Raw genomic sequence first — 15,666 nt, 5'->3', positions numbered from 1 at the left:
GATAGGTATGCTATAGGCTACTCTCTAAACAATTCTGAGGAGAGAGAGTTTAAACTTGAATTGTGTTGCGTGTACTTTGAAGTGAAGAAGTTGCCAAAACGGCTAGCGTCTTGCTCTAGCTATGAGAAACATCAGTTTGTCCCATTATGACCTTTATACTGTAACACTTTTGTCTTGACCGCGTTGCGACAACATAGCCCACTGTACAGACAATGACACATCACAGATGCAATACAACAAAAACCGAGACATATAATCAGTACATTGACAAGGAGGTATATTTTTTGGACTCGGGCCCGAGATGATTTGAGGGTCCCGCAACCCTTCCGAGAGGTCCGGTAAATTGAAGAAACTAAGTCATATATTTATACAAAGTGCGTTTTTGTTAGAAGTGCCTTGATTATGGGCCCGCAAATCTCATGGGTACCGAGCAGGTGCTCCGAGAGGGGGAGGGAAGTCGGGCAACTTTCTTCCCTAGCAAAGCACTGTAAGAAAAAACGAGTAGTTTTTCGTTTATTTAAGTTTGAAGGGGTCCCTTTTTGCCACAAAAACAATAGTGTACCAACTTAAAAAATTGTCACGATTTCTTTCTATCTCTTACCAGGAAAAAGACTTGGAAAGAATCAATGACGTAGTTTAATGGGTCAACCGAAAAGCAGTCAATTAAATGTCGAATAATTCTACTAGCGAAATGATAATCTGACTTCTTGAAGAACTTTAACGAACGGCTTCTCAAATAACTCTAATTTCTGCATCAACTATACCAATTCACAACTCATAGCACAACTCTCATAATCAACTCGTAACAATCACCATAATAATAATCTCAGAATAAACATTACACAAACTACACCACTTCTTCTTCGTCGTATGAGCTGTTCTTCGGGACTATATGTTTGGGCATGATGTCATCAGCCATTTATAGTTGGCTGTTCAGTCCAATAACTTCGAGAAGGTTACATCATAAAGAACCATCGTTCGGTCACGTAGCATTTAAAAGGTAAACAACAGAAGTGTCTAGAAGGTCACGTTCGCAAGAAGATTCTTACATAATAACGATTTCGTAATCAGAGGTCCATTCGTAAACAACCTTGTGACATCATGACAAACGATATTGGCAATTGTGAAAACAACAGAACGTTCCAGATACAGAATAATCTAGAATTACGTTGCAGAACAACGACTTCACAATTAGAGGTTACTACTGGTCATTGACCGATAATAACATACCGCTCAAGAATTCCATAATGAAAACAACACGCTTGTTGAAGATACAAAGCAAGCCATCGCGAGGCATTTGCACCTTGATTGTGACATACGCCCCCCCTTAGAATATTGTTGCAAACAATATAACTACACAATCAATACAAAACACACCATAAAACAATTAATTACTCAATAATCAGTTCTCATAAGTCTATCGTTGCATGATCTACCAACGATAGCTTTTCTCAAAACAATAGTCACGTTTTCTGCGAAAGTCTCCAACGTCCTCAACATCTTCAGTGCATCGGCGAGCGAGATGACCCATCTTCCCACATCGGAAACATCTCCTCTCCGGACAGTCCTTGGCGAGATGACCTTCTTTATGACAGTTGTAGCAAGCCTTTTCATCAAAAGGGCAGCTCCTGGCTATGTGTCCAATCTCTCCACATCGGTAGCAATGGTTGTCACGGCAACGTCTGTTTTCCGAATGTCCGCCGTCAGCAACGCACTCCCTGGCGAAATGTCCGCGTCTACCGCATCTATAGCAAACTCCAAATGGTCGTCGCCTGCCTCTTCTCCTCGGTTCTTCGCGCTCGTAATATCCGTCATCGTGAGATCGTTGCTGATTATCTGCAGAACAATCTCGAGCAAAGTGACCATTCTTGCCACAAGAATAACAAGTAACTTCAGAATCTCTCTCAAAAACATTTCCGATTATCAGATCAACTAAAGAGTTTTGTAAACATAACGCTTTCACAGTCCCACTACAATACGGAGTTTCGATAGATATCATCGCTAACGGTCCTTGGATTGAAGTGGTATCTATTTTTGTCACATGGCCAGTTTTTCCCGTTAATTGACTGTCTTTAACCAAATCTCTCCTCACTATTATACCAGTAGAACCAGAATCACGTAAAACTTTTACCTTTTTGTCTCCAACTTTCCCATCCACTACTGGCAGGTGATCTTCAGGTATTATTTTTCCGCAAACATCTTCATCCGGATTCTCCTCGTCAAGCGTTGGTTTAGGAATCATTAACGCACAACCGCATCGATAAACGTCCGTGTCTTTATCTTTTCCAGACTGATTGGATAAGGATAACGACTTGTCCTTGCATTCCTTCGCTTCGTGTCCTTGCCTATTGCAACGATTGCACCACTTCCTCGATTCCTGATGATTTCTGTTAGTCTTCCTCCGGCAGTTAACAGACTTATGACCTAAGCCATTACAATTAAAACAACGTACTTCTCTTGGAACAGCACCTCCTTTAAAATTATTTGTTTGCTCTTCGTCATTATCGCATGACAACGTTTCTTCAGTCGACAACTTCTCATCATGAGCAACTAAGTACTGTTCTGCCACACTGGCTATTTCTTCTAGAGTCTTTGGACTTCTCTCCATTAAATAAACAGACAGATCTTTTGAACATGAATCTGTGAATTGTTCCTTAACTATAAGGTTTGCCAATCCGTCCAATGATTGATCGGCCCCCGAAAGCTCAAACCATTTTAACAAAAGGTTTCTTAAACGTTCAATAAATTGACCTGGACTTTCGTGTCGTTCAGGCTTTGCCTCACGGAATCTTTGACGGTATCCATGCTCGGTAAAATTGTATCGCTTTAACAGAGCTAACTTCAATCTGTCGTAATTCATGGCTTCTTCTTGTGAAAGCCTTGAATATACATCAAGAGCTTGTCCCGATAATAACATGCTTAGCTGGGTAGCCCACGTCGACTTATCCAATTTGGCTATTGTAGCATATCTTTCAAATCTTAACAAATAACTATCCAACTCATCTTTTTCTTCAACAAATGATGGCAAATCTGGACGTCTAACTTGCGCCACAATAACATCTCGAGCATTATCATTAGTAGAATTAGATCGCTCACCAATGTCCAGCTTTTGTCTTTCTAATTCAAGTTTTAACTTTTCCAATTCATATTGCGCTCTTCTTTCTTCAGCTTCTGCTTCGCGCTGCGCTTGTTTCTCTTCAGCTTCTCGTTGAGCTTGTTTTTCTTCAGCTTTGCGCTGCGCTTGTTTCTCTTCAGCTTCTCGTTGAGCTTGTTTTTCTTCAGCTTCAGCTTCGCGCTGCGCCCGCTTCTCCTCTGCTTCGCGTTGCGCCCGCTTCTCTTCTGCTTCAGCTTCAAGTTGTGCTCGCTTTTCCTCAGCTTCAAGTTGTGCTCGCTTTTCCTCAGCTTCAAGTTGTGCTCGCTTTTCTTCAGCTTCAAGTTCTGCTTTCCTTATTTCACGAGCAGCTCTTCTATCTTCTCTTTCGTCAGCTTCTCGCTGAGCTTTTTGGTCCATTATCTTGTGATACTCTTCCATCACAAACTGAGACTTCTCATTACCAGTCAGCCCCAATCGTTCAGCCATGCTCCCTAAGTCTTCAATCATCTCATGTTTGACAGTATCCGCCATCTTGACATTAATTTATTATTCTTTCAATAAATCTTTCGGTATTCTTCGGTTTTTCTTTTTCGGTTAATTCCCGGACGAGCCCCCAGAATGTCACGATTTCTTTCTATCTCTTACCAGGAAAAAGACTTGGAAAGAATCAATGACGTAGTTTAATGGGTCAACCGAAAAGCAGTCAATTAAATGTCGAATAATTCTACTAGCGAAATGATAATCTGACTTCTTGAAGAACTTTAACGAACGGCTTCTCAAATAACTCTAATTTCTGCATCAACTATACCAATTCACAACTCATAGCACAACTCTCATAATCAACTCGTAACAATCACCATAATAATAATCTCAGAATAAACATTACACAAACTACACCACTATTTATAGTTGGCTGTTCAGTCCAATAACTTCGAGAAGGTTACATCATAAAGAACCATCGTTCGGTCACGTAGCATTTAAAAGGTAAACAACAGAAGTGTCTAGAAGGTCACGTTCGCAAGAAGATTCTTACATAATAACGATTTCGTAATCAGAGGTCCATTCGTAAACAACCTTGTGACATCATGACAAACGATATTGGCAATTGTGAAAACAACAGAACGTTCCAGATACAGAATAATCTAGAATTACGTTGCAGAACAACGACTTCACAATTAGAGGTTACTACTGGTCATTGACCGATAATAACATACCGCTCAAGAATTCCATAATGAAAACAACACGCTTGTTGAAGATACAAAGCAAGCCATCGCGAGGCATTTGCACCTTGATTGTGACAAAAATTAACAAATTTTTGAATGAAATAGGCAGTTCCAAACATTTTTCGATCATGGATAGATGCTACTTCAGATGTTTCTCATCAAGAACAAATCATTCCGTAAAATGGGTTGACATTGGCCATCAGGGGTGACTTTGTACCAAACAAAAAAAAGATTACTGGTTAACTTGAGCAACTTAAAATATTTTTGCAATATTTTGGTCATTTGCATAAGTTTGTAAATATCCTCTTTTGTGTGTTTTCAGAATTTTTTAAGAAAAATGTGAATTCAGTTGTTCACTCTGGAGGATCCAATATGGCCGCCAAATAACACCAAAAAATAACTTTGCAAACTTTTACCTGGCACGCCAGTGTCTGACCATACTGGGTATGCCAAGCATTGACAGAAAGTAGGTCTTAGCTCTAGGTTCAGTATTAATTATGTAATTTGGCTGCTGGGCATTTGCTTCTTTCACCTAGGTGGCTATAGTCACCCCTTGACATGTAGAAAATATGGTGTGATTTGGCCACTTTTGTATGATGTTAATCCACTTTTTATCGTTTATAACAGAATATTAGCTGTGTTAGTGATCCATTTTCTTCAATTTTGGCTTGATGGAGTGCAGATTAATATATCAAAAATTGACATACCTATAGGAAATACAAACGGAAACCAGGCCATATATTAGTGGTACATTTTCGTTCGATTAACTTGATATTTGATACGTAATCACGAGTGTTGATTGTTGAAAGTATTTTAAAAACTCTGAAAGAGGCCAGTGACACCCCTTTTTGGGGTTGGCAATGAGCATGTCTTCAAAAAAGATTACTGCTTATAGTTTTTTTAAAACACTGGAGTGAAAACCACTTGTAGTTTTTTTTTTTTTTAACTCTACGCATGGACCAAATGACTTCAAACTTGGTAACATGTAAGGGCTCTTGATAGTCCTCAATATGGGTAAATTAAAGTTTTCTCCCAGAACCATTGTAAAATTAAAGTAAACGGTGTCTCATAACTGGACCAAAGTCACCCTCATAGGCGCCGACTTTTATTTTTGCACGGGGTGGCGGATAGCACAATATGGCAACCTAAAAACTTTCAAACTGCTTGTTTTTGTTTGATTTTTACTAAGCGTGTTTCGTAGATGGCAATTGCCTTTTCACACCTGATTTGTAGCCCGATAATTTACAAAGCAACTTTAAAACGAAGCACAGGAGGTACGTCGTGAATTTTATTGTTACGTTGCTGCTCTGACACTTAACATTTGGCAAAAGTATTTTTGCGAACAGCAGCTCTGTCAATCCAACTGTTAATCAACTGGTCAAGTTGTAACCGTGCAGTTTCTGCTTGATAAACATTTAAAATTAGGACGTGGTTCAATCGCTGTTGCGTCATGGTAGATCGCAAGTAGGTTTTTATGCGCCTGAGTGCACTAAACGATCGCTCCGCCTCACAGGTGGTGGAAGGCAACGATAAGTATATTTTCACACTGCAGACCACGTTGGAAGCATTAATGAAATTGTTTCATTGCTTGCAAATAGATCAAGCAGTTGCGACATAGTTGCAAATCGGACAGAATGCTCTATCTTTGCATCTATCGTATTCTAGCCACGGGAATTCGCTCTCCCACGATTTTTGAAAGCTTCTCCCTTCAACAGCGATTATCCTGCTCGTGCTCGGTTCTTCCACCTCCCTGATCGTGCTAACGCCTTTTGGCAGTGGCACACTTTCGTTCAGGCGTTTGGTCACTTTCATGCTGGCTGAAATCCTGACTAGACGCAACAAAAATGACCTGCAATTTTGAACGCTTTTTCGGTGGCATCTTTAAGCTGAATAAAACTGGAATGTCGGCGTAAACTTTTACTGGACGACTTTTCGTAATTTTTTCTATGATGTAACAAGCAACTCCTATGTTAGACCAATAAATTCCCGCCTCACAGTTTGTCATGCATTGACACGCAATATTACTGCATGAAGTAGATAACAAAGTAGAAATTAAAGCATGAAGTAGAAGTAGATAACAGTACACTCCAATTAAAATCGGAAAATAATTCAAAATGCAAAATCTTGAGTAATTGAAAAAGGTTGTTTTTATTATTGGGAATTGGGGTGTAGCTTTCCTCGAATAGAATCATGTAAACGTGTAAATTTGCAGAACATTAAAACTGCTACTTTACTAAGTGCACTTTTTAAATAAAACTCAAAAAGTTTCGAAAATTGCATTTTTTTAATGAAATTTGAAAATAGATATTCATTTATTTATTTAGGGGGTGGAGCTATCAATCATCGAGATAATTTTATTTCCAAGTATTTTATAGCTGGCATAATTTATAGCGATATCATGAGCAGTTTAAAAAATTTCAAAAAAGATTTTTGAGGGAGGCAATGGAAAGATCGTATTTTGTTGATTAATAAATCCCATTGTAAACCTAACAAATGTAACAATGACTTATGACAAGTAACAAATAAAACGATCGCAACAACAACAAGGAAAAAACTCGTAGCCACGTGCTGTGTAATCTTCACGTAGCTTGCTTGATGTTACGCGAGTATCATGTTTGTGACAAAAACAATCATTTTCTTCGCAATACTGTATTGGTTCACCTCTTGCTTTACGTTGACTTGAAGCGAAAACCAATGATCAAAAAAAGATTTAAACGTCCTTTCAAATTACATTTATTTGCAGCAAGTAATGTAACCTAAACGGGGTGGCTGCCACCCCGTCACAGCGGTTACGGGGTGGCGTGGCCACCCCGTAACCCCGTAAGTCGGCGCCAGTGGTCACCCCATTCTACTTCTTGTATTAAGATAGGCGATGTTAAACTGCTTCAAGACGTAAAATTTGATGCTGTTAAGACTACTGATTTTTGCATCATTAAAGGGTTTCTATTGTTCAATCTTGAAAAGTGGTGCTGCTGCGTTTGGCTAAATGTGTAGCCTACTATTTTTGCTTGACCAACTGAATCTTGACTTCAAAAACTGCGTAGGCCAAGCACATTGATCCAACATGTCTGCAATAATTAAAAATGTTCAAGCAAGATTCAGTTAAAGGGAATTAGTAAACACTTTTTGCCTATTGTCTGCTTATGGATATCATTGCTTAAGTCTGTTTGGAGTTCATGGTGTTGTCCAAATGTCATATCACTTTTGGAGTAATTGATGTTATAATAGTAAAGTTTAAATTAGCGTTAGATAAATGTACTGTATACCTTGGACATGCAACCAATTGATTCGGGTAGATGCAGTATCGTGCTTTCCAGCGATGGTAAAATTGTCAAAAAAGCTTCATCGAGCGGCTACGTTTGAACAACGATTTCTCGTTTTGTAGATAATATATAAACGTGAAAGTTGTTAGGTTAAAGGCATACTAAAGGAAAATTTCAAACCGGAATTAAGCATTAAAATGAGTAAACTGAACATTCAAGAATACATTTCAAAAACAATTACCGAAAAAAATTTGTTTTCAATGGCGCTGGCAAGGCCCAAAGTCCAGAGTTTCATTTATTTTCATTTTTTTCAAAATGACCAAAACGTGCAAACACTGCTCGAGAATACGTCATAAAGGCCAGCAATAACAAAAGCCACGTTACCAATCTGATGTTTTGAGCAAACTGTCTGCTGTTTTGATGTTAAAATGTGCTGTTTTGATGTAAATACATACATAGCCTACAGTCAAATCGCCCGCAGTAACAATTATTGCATGATCGGTTGATTGCTAGCCTTTATGACGTAGACTGCACAGTCGCACGCTTCGTTGCTCAGGCTCAAACTCATTTTGAAAGCTCTGACAAAAGCACGCCCACAATGGTGGTCAGACCGCAATGGGGCAAAATTTTATTGAAAATCGTTTTATGGTAGCATGTTAAACACAAAGAACGTGGAAAATCGCCAAGTCAGGTTTTTCCTTTAGTACCCCTTTAATAAAGCAAGACATACTCTTTTAATTTGTGTTGGTTTGGTATTTTTATTGTAAAAATTGAATTGCTAAGAATTGGTACAAAATAGTAAAGTTTAAGTTATTATTATTATTGTAACTGTCTCCGCCGCCAGTGTAGCCAAATCGTTTGGCATCCGCTGGCTTCGATCAGTCTTTCAACAAGGTTGATAGGATCTCCATTCTGTTTTGTCCTTTGCGATGTTTTGCAATCGATGGAGATGTGGTGTGCTGAGCAAGGATCCCAGGCCAGCTTTTCTGATGTCAGATCTCAGCAGTTGTAATAAATTGGTACGGTGACGTCCGGTTCGGCCTTGGTACTTTTTGCTGCCAATTATTGCAAATTCAAGGGCTTTCTGAGGAGGTGAGTCCTGGTGAAGTCTCAGAATGTGTCCAAACATGTTCCATCTCATGGTGGAGATCTTGCAAGACAATGGTTCACTGTTGCATATTTTGTAGAGATTTTTGTTCGAGATAAGACTGTTTGGCCAAGTATGACCAGTTATGACACGTAAATGTCTTCGATGACAGGCATCCAATCTTTCAAGACTTGCTTTGGTAACAGACCAGCTATTACAGTTGTAGATCATAATTGGGATGCAGTACGCGTTGTACAATCTTAGTCGCAACTGTAATGGGATTCTCGATCTCTTGCTCCATAGTTTCCAGTGTGATCTGAAAGCGACATTGCCTAAATTGCAGCGGGATTTGACATCGGCAGTGCTGCACAATAATGATCCCAAAAGTTTGTGTGTACGCCATTTTTCGTTTCCTCGAATCGGTAGGCTATCAGTATCAGTTTCATTTGTGTCTGCAAGAAATATGTGGGTGAATTCAGTTTTAGTCTCATTCATGAAAAGATTGTAGTTTTTCAGGTTCTTTGTAGCAATAGATTGTAGCATATCAAGTGGCTGTCTTTCCTTATCCAGAAACTCAACATCGTCTGCATACTCCATTTCCAAAGGCATGCATGTGTCAGATATAGGGGGGTTTGGTCTGGAGGACTGCTCTCGCACTGAGCTCAATGCTGCAGATAGGTAGCAGGTGAAGAGTATTGGGGAGAGGCTGTCTCCTTGAGGGGAACCGATGGTAGTCTCAAAGTTTGCGGATATTTCGTTGTTAATGCGCACATACAGTTTCGTGCCAGCTAGCAGGGCGCGGGTTAGTCGCAGTTCATCTTCATCACAGCCAGCTTGGTCTAAAATTTGAAGGATTTTTTTGCGTTTGATGGTGTCAAAGGCTTTGGACATATCTATTCCCATTTTGTGGAAGTCCCATTTTCTAGCCATTACCACTGAAACGAGCATACGTTGTGCCCAGACAATGTCAGCACAGCTTCTGCCACGTTTGAAACCGCTTTGGAAGGGTCCAGTGAAGCTGTCAATTTTGTCTCTAATCCGATGCAAAATGATGATGGAGAGGATTTAAAGTTTAAGTTAGCGCTACATAAATATAATGCATACTTTAGACTGGCAATTAATCCATTCGGGTAGATGAGGCATCATGCCATCCAACGATAGTAAAATTGTTTGAATCTGAGCAGAAATGAGAAAGCTACAGCATATTTGGTGGAGGCAGTATTCATCGATCACAGCAAACTGTGGGTGGCTCATACTGAACCACGATCGAATCGCCTTGAAAAATGCATTGGAAAAAAGCTTCGTCGAGCGGTTACGTTTGAACAACGATTGCTCGTTTTGTGGATTAGATATAAATGTGAAAGTTAACATATGAATAAACCAAGACATACACTTTTAATTTGTGTTGGTTTGGTATTTTTATTGTAAAAATTGAATTGCTAAGAATTGGTGCAATATAGTAAAGTTTAAGTTAGCGCTACATAAGTATAATGCCTACTTTAGATTGGTAATTAATCGATTTGAGTAGATGAAGCATAATGCCATCCAACGATAGTAAAATTGCTAAAATCCGAGCAGAAATGAGAAAGCTACAGCATATTTGGTGGAGGCAGTATTCATCGATCACAGCAAACTGTGGGCGGCTCATACTGAACCACGATCGAATCGCCTTGAAAAATGCATTGGAAAAAAGCTTCGTCGAGCGGTTACGTTTGAACAACGATTGCTTGTTTTGTAGATAACATATAAACGTGAAAGTTGTTAGGTTAATAAAGCAAGACATACTCTTTTAATTTGTGTTGGTTTGGTATTTTTATTTAAAAAATTGAATTGCTGAGAATTGGTGCAATATAGTAAAGTTTAAGTTAACGCTACATAAATATAATGCCTACTTTAGATTGGTAATTAATCCATTTGAGTAGATGAAGCATAATGCCATCCAACGATAGTAAAATTGCTAAAATCCGAGCAGAAATGAGAAAGCTACAGCATATTTGGTGGAGGCAGTATTCATCGATCACAGCAAACTGTGGGCGGCTCATACTGAACCACGATCGAATCGCCTTGAAAAATGCATTGGAAAAAAGCTTTGTCGAGCGGTTACGTTTGAACAACGATTGCTCGTTTTGTGGATTAGATATAAATGTGAAAGTTAACATATGAATAAACCAAGACATTACTCTTTTAATTTGTGTTGGTTTGGTATTTTTATTGTAAAAAATGAATTGCGGAGAATTGGTACAAAATAGTAAAGTTTAAGTTAACGCTACATAAATATAATGCCTACTTTAGATTAGTAATTACTCCATTTGAGTAGATGAAGCATAATGCCATCCAACGATAGTAAAATTGCTAAAATCCGAGCAGAAATGAGAAAGCTACAGCATATTTGGTGGAGGCAGTATTCATTGATCACAGCAAACTGTGGGCGGCTCATACTGAACCACGATCAAATCGCCTTGAAAAATGCATTGGAAAAAAGCTTCGTCGAGCGGTTACGTTTGAACAACGATTGCTCGTTTTGTTGATTAGATATAAATGTGAAAGTTAACATATGAATAAAGCAAGACATACTCTTTTAATTTGTGTTGGTTTGATATTTTTATTTTAGAAATTGAATTGCTAAGAATTGGTACAAAATAGTAAAGTTTAAGTTAGCGCTACATAAATGTAATGCCTACTTTAGACTGGCAATTAATCCATTCGGGTAGATGAGGCATCATGCTTTCCAACGATAGGAAAATTGTTAAAATCCGAGCAGAAATAAGAAAGCTAGGAGGAACTATTCACTACAAATATTTAGCCTTCAATAGCCTTTCCGCTTTTACTTCTATTCCGCGTTTTTGCACCCTTCCTAAAAGTAGTTGCATTTTTTTGCATGACGTCACACATTTTAATGACGTCACTGACCAAGGCGGCCGATGCTTAACCAGCACCCTTTTCTCTTTTAAATCTAATCACCATTTTTCATGTAAATTTTTTACATCAATCAGCGAATCTTTCTCTTTTCAGCACAGTAGCTAAGATAGTGTAGGCTAGCATACACAACTAAAATGCTTTCATCAGTTTAAGAAAAATATATATGAAAACCATTGTACAATTTCACAATATTATGTAGGCCTACTGCAGTCGAAGTAAGTTTCATAAAAATAGTGATAATTATAAGATGACAGCTGAAACTAACCCAAGATAATATTTATTACTGTACCTTGAAACCATTGTTTTTCATCAATACACTTATGTTTTTCAGAAGCCGTTCTTTTTGATATGTCACAAAGTCTTGAAATCCTGAGTAACTGCTATAAAATTCATGATCATCACCAGCTTTGGGGAGTGCATGACTTGCTTTGACAACTTGAATTAATGAACCAAGACTGCATTTGCAAAATTCATCACATTCTGGAATGCTGTTCTCTGCTTTTGAGGTTCCACTGGATGTACTATCCATTACCCTACTTTCAGCACTATGTTCTAAAAAGTAGATAAACAAGCAATGTATTACCACGAATTGGTTGCAGTACCAGGATCTGAATCACCTTTTACCAACAGAACACTTAACAAATCTAACAAACAGAAAAATAAAGCAATAAAATGTAAGTCAGTAGAGAAGTGAGCAGACCAGAGAAACCAACACAATTGCTTAATGATGTTGCCACGTACAAATTAAGTGTACTACCAAACAATGTTTTAAAAAGTAATGCTCATGGAAAATATTTCCATAATATTAAAAAAGTTTGCCTCAATTCAATTTATTTCTGATAATCATAGTGAAAACAATATGTACATATCAACATTACAAGTTTAAAAAATTAGAAGCGACAAAATGTGAAGTTTCTTAGCTCTTTACTTTTCAAACATTAGACGGCTTGTAGACAGTCAAAAATAGCAATTTTTATCCGCCCCAATACTATAGCTCAATTGGTTAGGGCGTCACTTCTAGAACAAAAAAGCTTGAAGATCAAGCAGCGCTGGTTCGACTCTCGGGGCGTGCGCTTGAGCAACGCACGTTGACTGCTCTCCATTCAGCGGCATCTATTGGATGAAATAATTCCCTGCCAACAAGACTTCAACAATCGGAAACTTCACTCTGCCAATCTCAGTGACCGGGCCTGCGTCAGTGATTCAAAGCCTCTACAAGTATGCGAAACTGCCAGGATTAAGCTCTGCAAGAAGCTTTCCCAGTCCGAGGATAAAGATTCAATCAATCATTATCAATCACCTGTTTATTAGGTATATCAAATTACCGCTGTCATTATAATAATTCTATGTATGCTGTTATCTAGTTTTGATGGCTGCCATGTCTTCTGATTGTTTTTATCATTCTAAATACTTTCAGTTCTTCTAACTTTACCGTACCATTGTCTGTAAACTTGTAACAGTAGCTGGCCTATTTAGTGAGATTTTGTGCATTTGCAGTTTGTGTATCATTTCGTTGTTTTTCATTGCTATTTTGTTGTTGTTGTTTGTTATTTGTGCATTTGCAGTTTGTGTATTATTTCGTTGTTTTGGATATGGACAGCTTTGTCTGATGCAAATAAAATATTTATATATGGTTTTACAATTTTGTTACATTATTTCTTAAAACTATGCCCTTTATAAACTATTAAAAACTTCATAAAAAATCTCACAAACAGTTCCATTTCCTGTTACATGAGATGAATACAATCAAATTTTTCCAATTTGCCAGAAAAACTGACAAACTGGCAGTCTTAAAGTTAAATAGCAAAGCATGTCGATTTCCTTTTGAGCTCAAACCACTAGATGGCTGTAGATTTCTTTGCAGTCAAATTGCGTGGTTTTGCCGGCATGCGCACACGTATTGTTCGAATTCTTTGATTCAACCGCGCGCCTTTTGCATTCCAGACAAGTGCTGAGGGATTTGACATCGTTCTTTTTCAGTTGTTCAGTCACACTTCAATTTAAGACATTAAAAAAAAACGCACTACATTCAAACAATACGCCATAGTTTCTTTGCACTCTGTCCCCCTTAAAAATGTTTCAGCCCCCTAAAATCATGCTTGGTTGGGTCCAAAAGTACCCCTGGACTTCCCTGTCAACGCTACGGAGTGCAGCAGCAGCATGAGTGTTGCGAAAGGTGAGCATCGTTGTCAGAGATTTGAAAAAGCTTGATTGGGAAAAAGCTGAAAGTTCGTGGCAGGTGAAATTAACGGATTGGCAGTTGGCACGTGTTGTCTAACAATCAATAAACAGAAAGAAAAACTATTAGCCAGCTTCTTCGTCCAATAACAAACTGAAAAAAGAGGCGTTCATCTGATATACCGTAAGCATTATGAGCATGCACAATGCACACAGCTACGGTATATGCAAAAAAAAAATGTAAGAAAAAACAAAAAAGCAAGCAAACAAACAAACTTCAGCGAGTGTAAAATTATAAAAGTGCGCTTGAATGCGTTTCAAGGACTTCTTTTCATTTCAAACGTTCTCGGCAAAACTTTCTGCCCTCTTCATGAAAATATCTTAATTCATCTAAACAAAACAATTGAATTCCAGTCATTTTATTATTAACATTTCACGAATAATTGTTTTGTTTAGAGGAATTAAGATATTTTCCTGAAGAGGGCAGAAACTTTTGCCGAAAACGTTTGAAATTATGTATCTATTTCATTTCTTTTCATTTAGCGACTGCTTGTGAATGGAATAATCTACAAACAACACTTCTTCTTCAACAACAAGCCAACCTCGATGACCAGGTCTGCGTAATTGGTGTAAACTCTGTGAAAGTACATGAGACTGTCAGAATTAAGCTTTCAAAGAAGCTTTCACATTTCGAGAATGAACATTCTCAAACAAGAATAGTCTACTTTGTTTTGAAAGGCAAAATGACATAATAGGATCTGTAAAAATGTCTTACAATTCCCAAGAAATCCAATTATAAATAATTGCTACTTTCCATTGTTTTTATTGCATCTATTTAGGCCAACTAGTTTAGTTTTGTAGAATCAAATTTGTAAAACATTCTCCAATCCCCTTCCAGATATAAACCATTTTGGTTTGAGAGCATCAAACTGAAATAAATTGAACTGATTCATTCACACGATGGCGCAAGATCCTCTTTTATTTTCAGTTGTGGTTTCCATGGCTTGTTGATGCTTCTTGAAATGTTTTTCTGCACGTTCTTTTTGGTTTGTTTTTGTCTCCTTTTGTGATAAATATTCAGTATGTCTGTTTAAAACTAATAATCGAGTAGACCTGTGCTGAAATAAAAGTTATTGAGCAATAATTTTGTCCTTGAATGGTTGTAGTGTGTTCCTGAAGTAGGCTTATGAACTCCTTCATAGATCAACATACCGTATTTATTCATTTTATTTTTCGTCATTACGTCATATTTGCAGAAAGTGTCGGTGGGTTAGCCTAATTTTTTGTATGTGTTTACGTTTATACTTATAACGTCTGAAATAACTATCCAAGGTATATACGGTATGGTTTATTGTCGCCAGGCTTCGGTGATTGGTATTATCTCAGTATTAAAGATGCCATACATTTCTAATCCATTTTACAAAAATTAGGAATGAGAAAGCCTATTTCAAGGTTCGGTCTAACTAAAGTGAATAAGTGAAACACACATGTTACAATTTAAACAAAAACAGTTCAGAGGTAGGAGGCTTCGCTGGCAAACAATTGCCTGTTAAGCCGTGGGTTGAAAGTTTACTCATTCTTGCTTTTGTTTTGTGCAATTATCTGGTTTTTTGCTTTAGTCTATCTTGCGCAAATTGCCTGGATACTTCTCCTCCTAGCTTAATTCTGTACTTGATTCTTTGTGTTGTGACGTCATTTTGTATGTGAGCAGGATAGGCAGTCTTTCTATGTTTAGATTAAATATTATTGTTGTAATGTATTTTCTGTCCCAACAATGATAGTTGTAGCAAGATCCCGATATCAATTGAGCAATTGTTCAAACTGGAAATTGGTGTTTTCATGTTTAAATTTCATAACAATTTACTACCAGATTGCTTCTCCAACTTTTTTAAATATGTCAAA

General features: G+C 37.8%; 1 protein-coding gene across 1 annotated transcript in view; it reads right to left on the bottom strand.

Moving 5' to 3' along the window:
- LOC145779210 (exosome complex component 10-like) overlaps positions 1-12,193 on the bottom strand; it is a 34,345-nt gene extending 22,152 nt beyond the window's left edge. Inside the window, exon 1 of the mRNA XM_082590746.1 lies at positions 11,876-12,193. Within this exon, the coding sequence (XP_082446872.1) occupies positions 11,876-12,115 (240 nt within the window). The 5' untranslated portion in view covers positions 12,116-12,193. The remainder of the gene's footprint in view (positions 1-11,875) is intronic.
- Positions 12,194-15,666: the final 3,473 nt, after the last annotated feature.

The sequence above is a fragment of the Aplidium turbinatum genome, chromosome 11 (assembly GCF_918807975.1).
Source record: "Aplidium turbinatum chromosome 11, kaAplTurb1.1, whole genome shotgun sequence".
Lineage (NCBI taxonomy): Eukaryota > Metazoa > Chordata > Ascidiacea > Aplousobranchia > Polyclinidae > Aplidium > Aplidium turbinatum.
The sequence above is the reverse complement of the archived record's forward strand: the minus strand, read 5'-3'. Positions and strand labels throughout refer to the sequence as shown.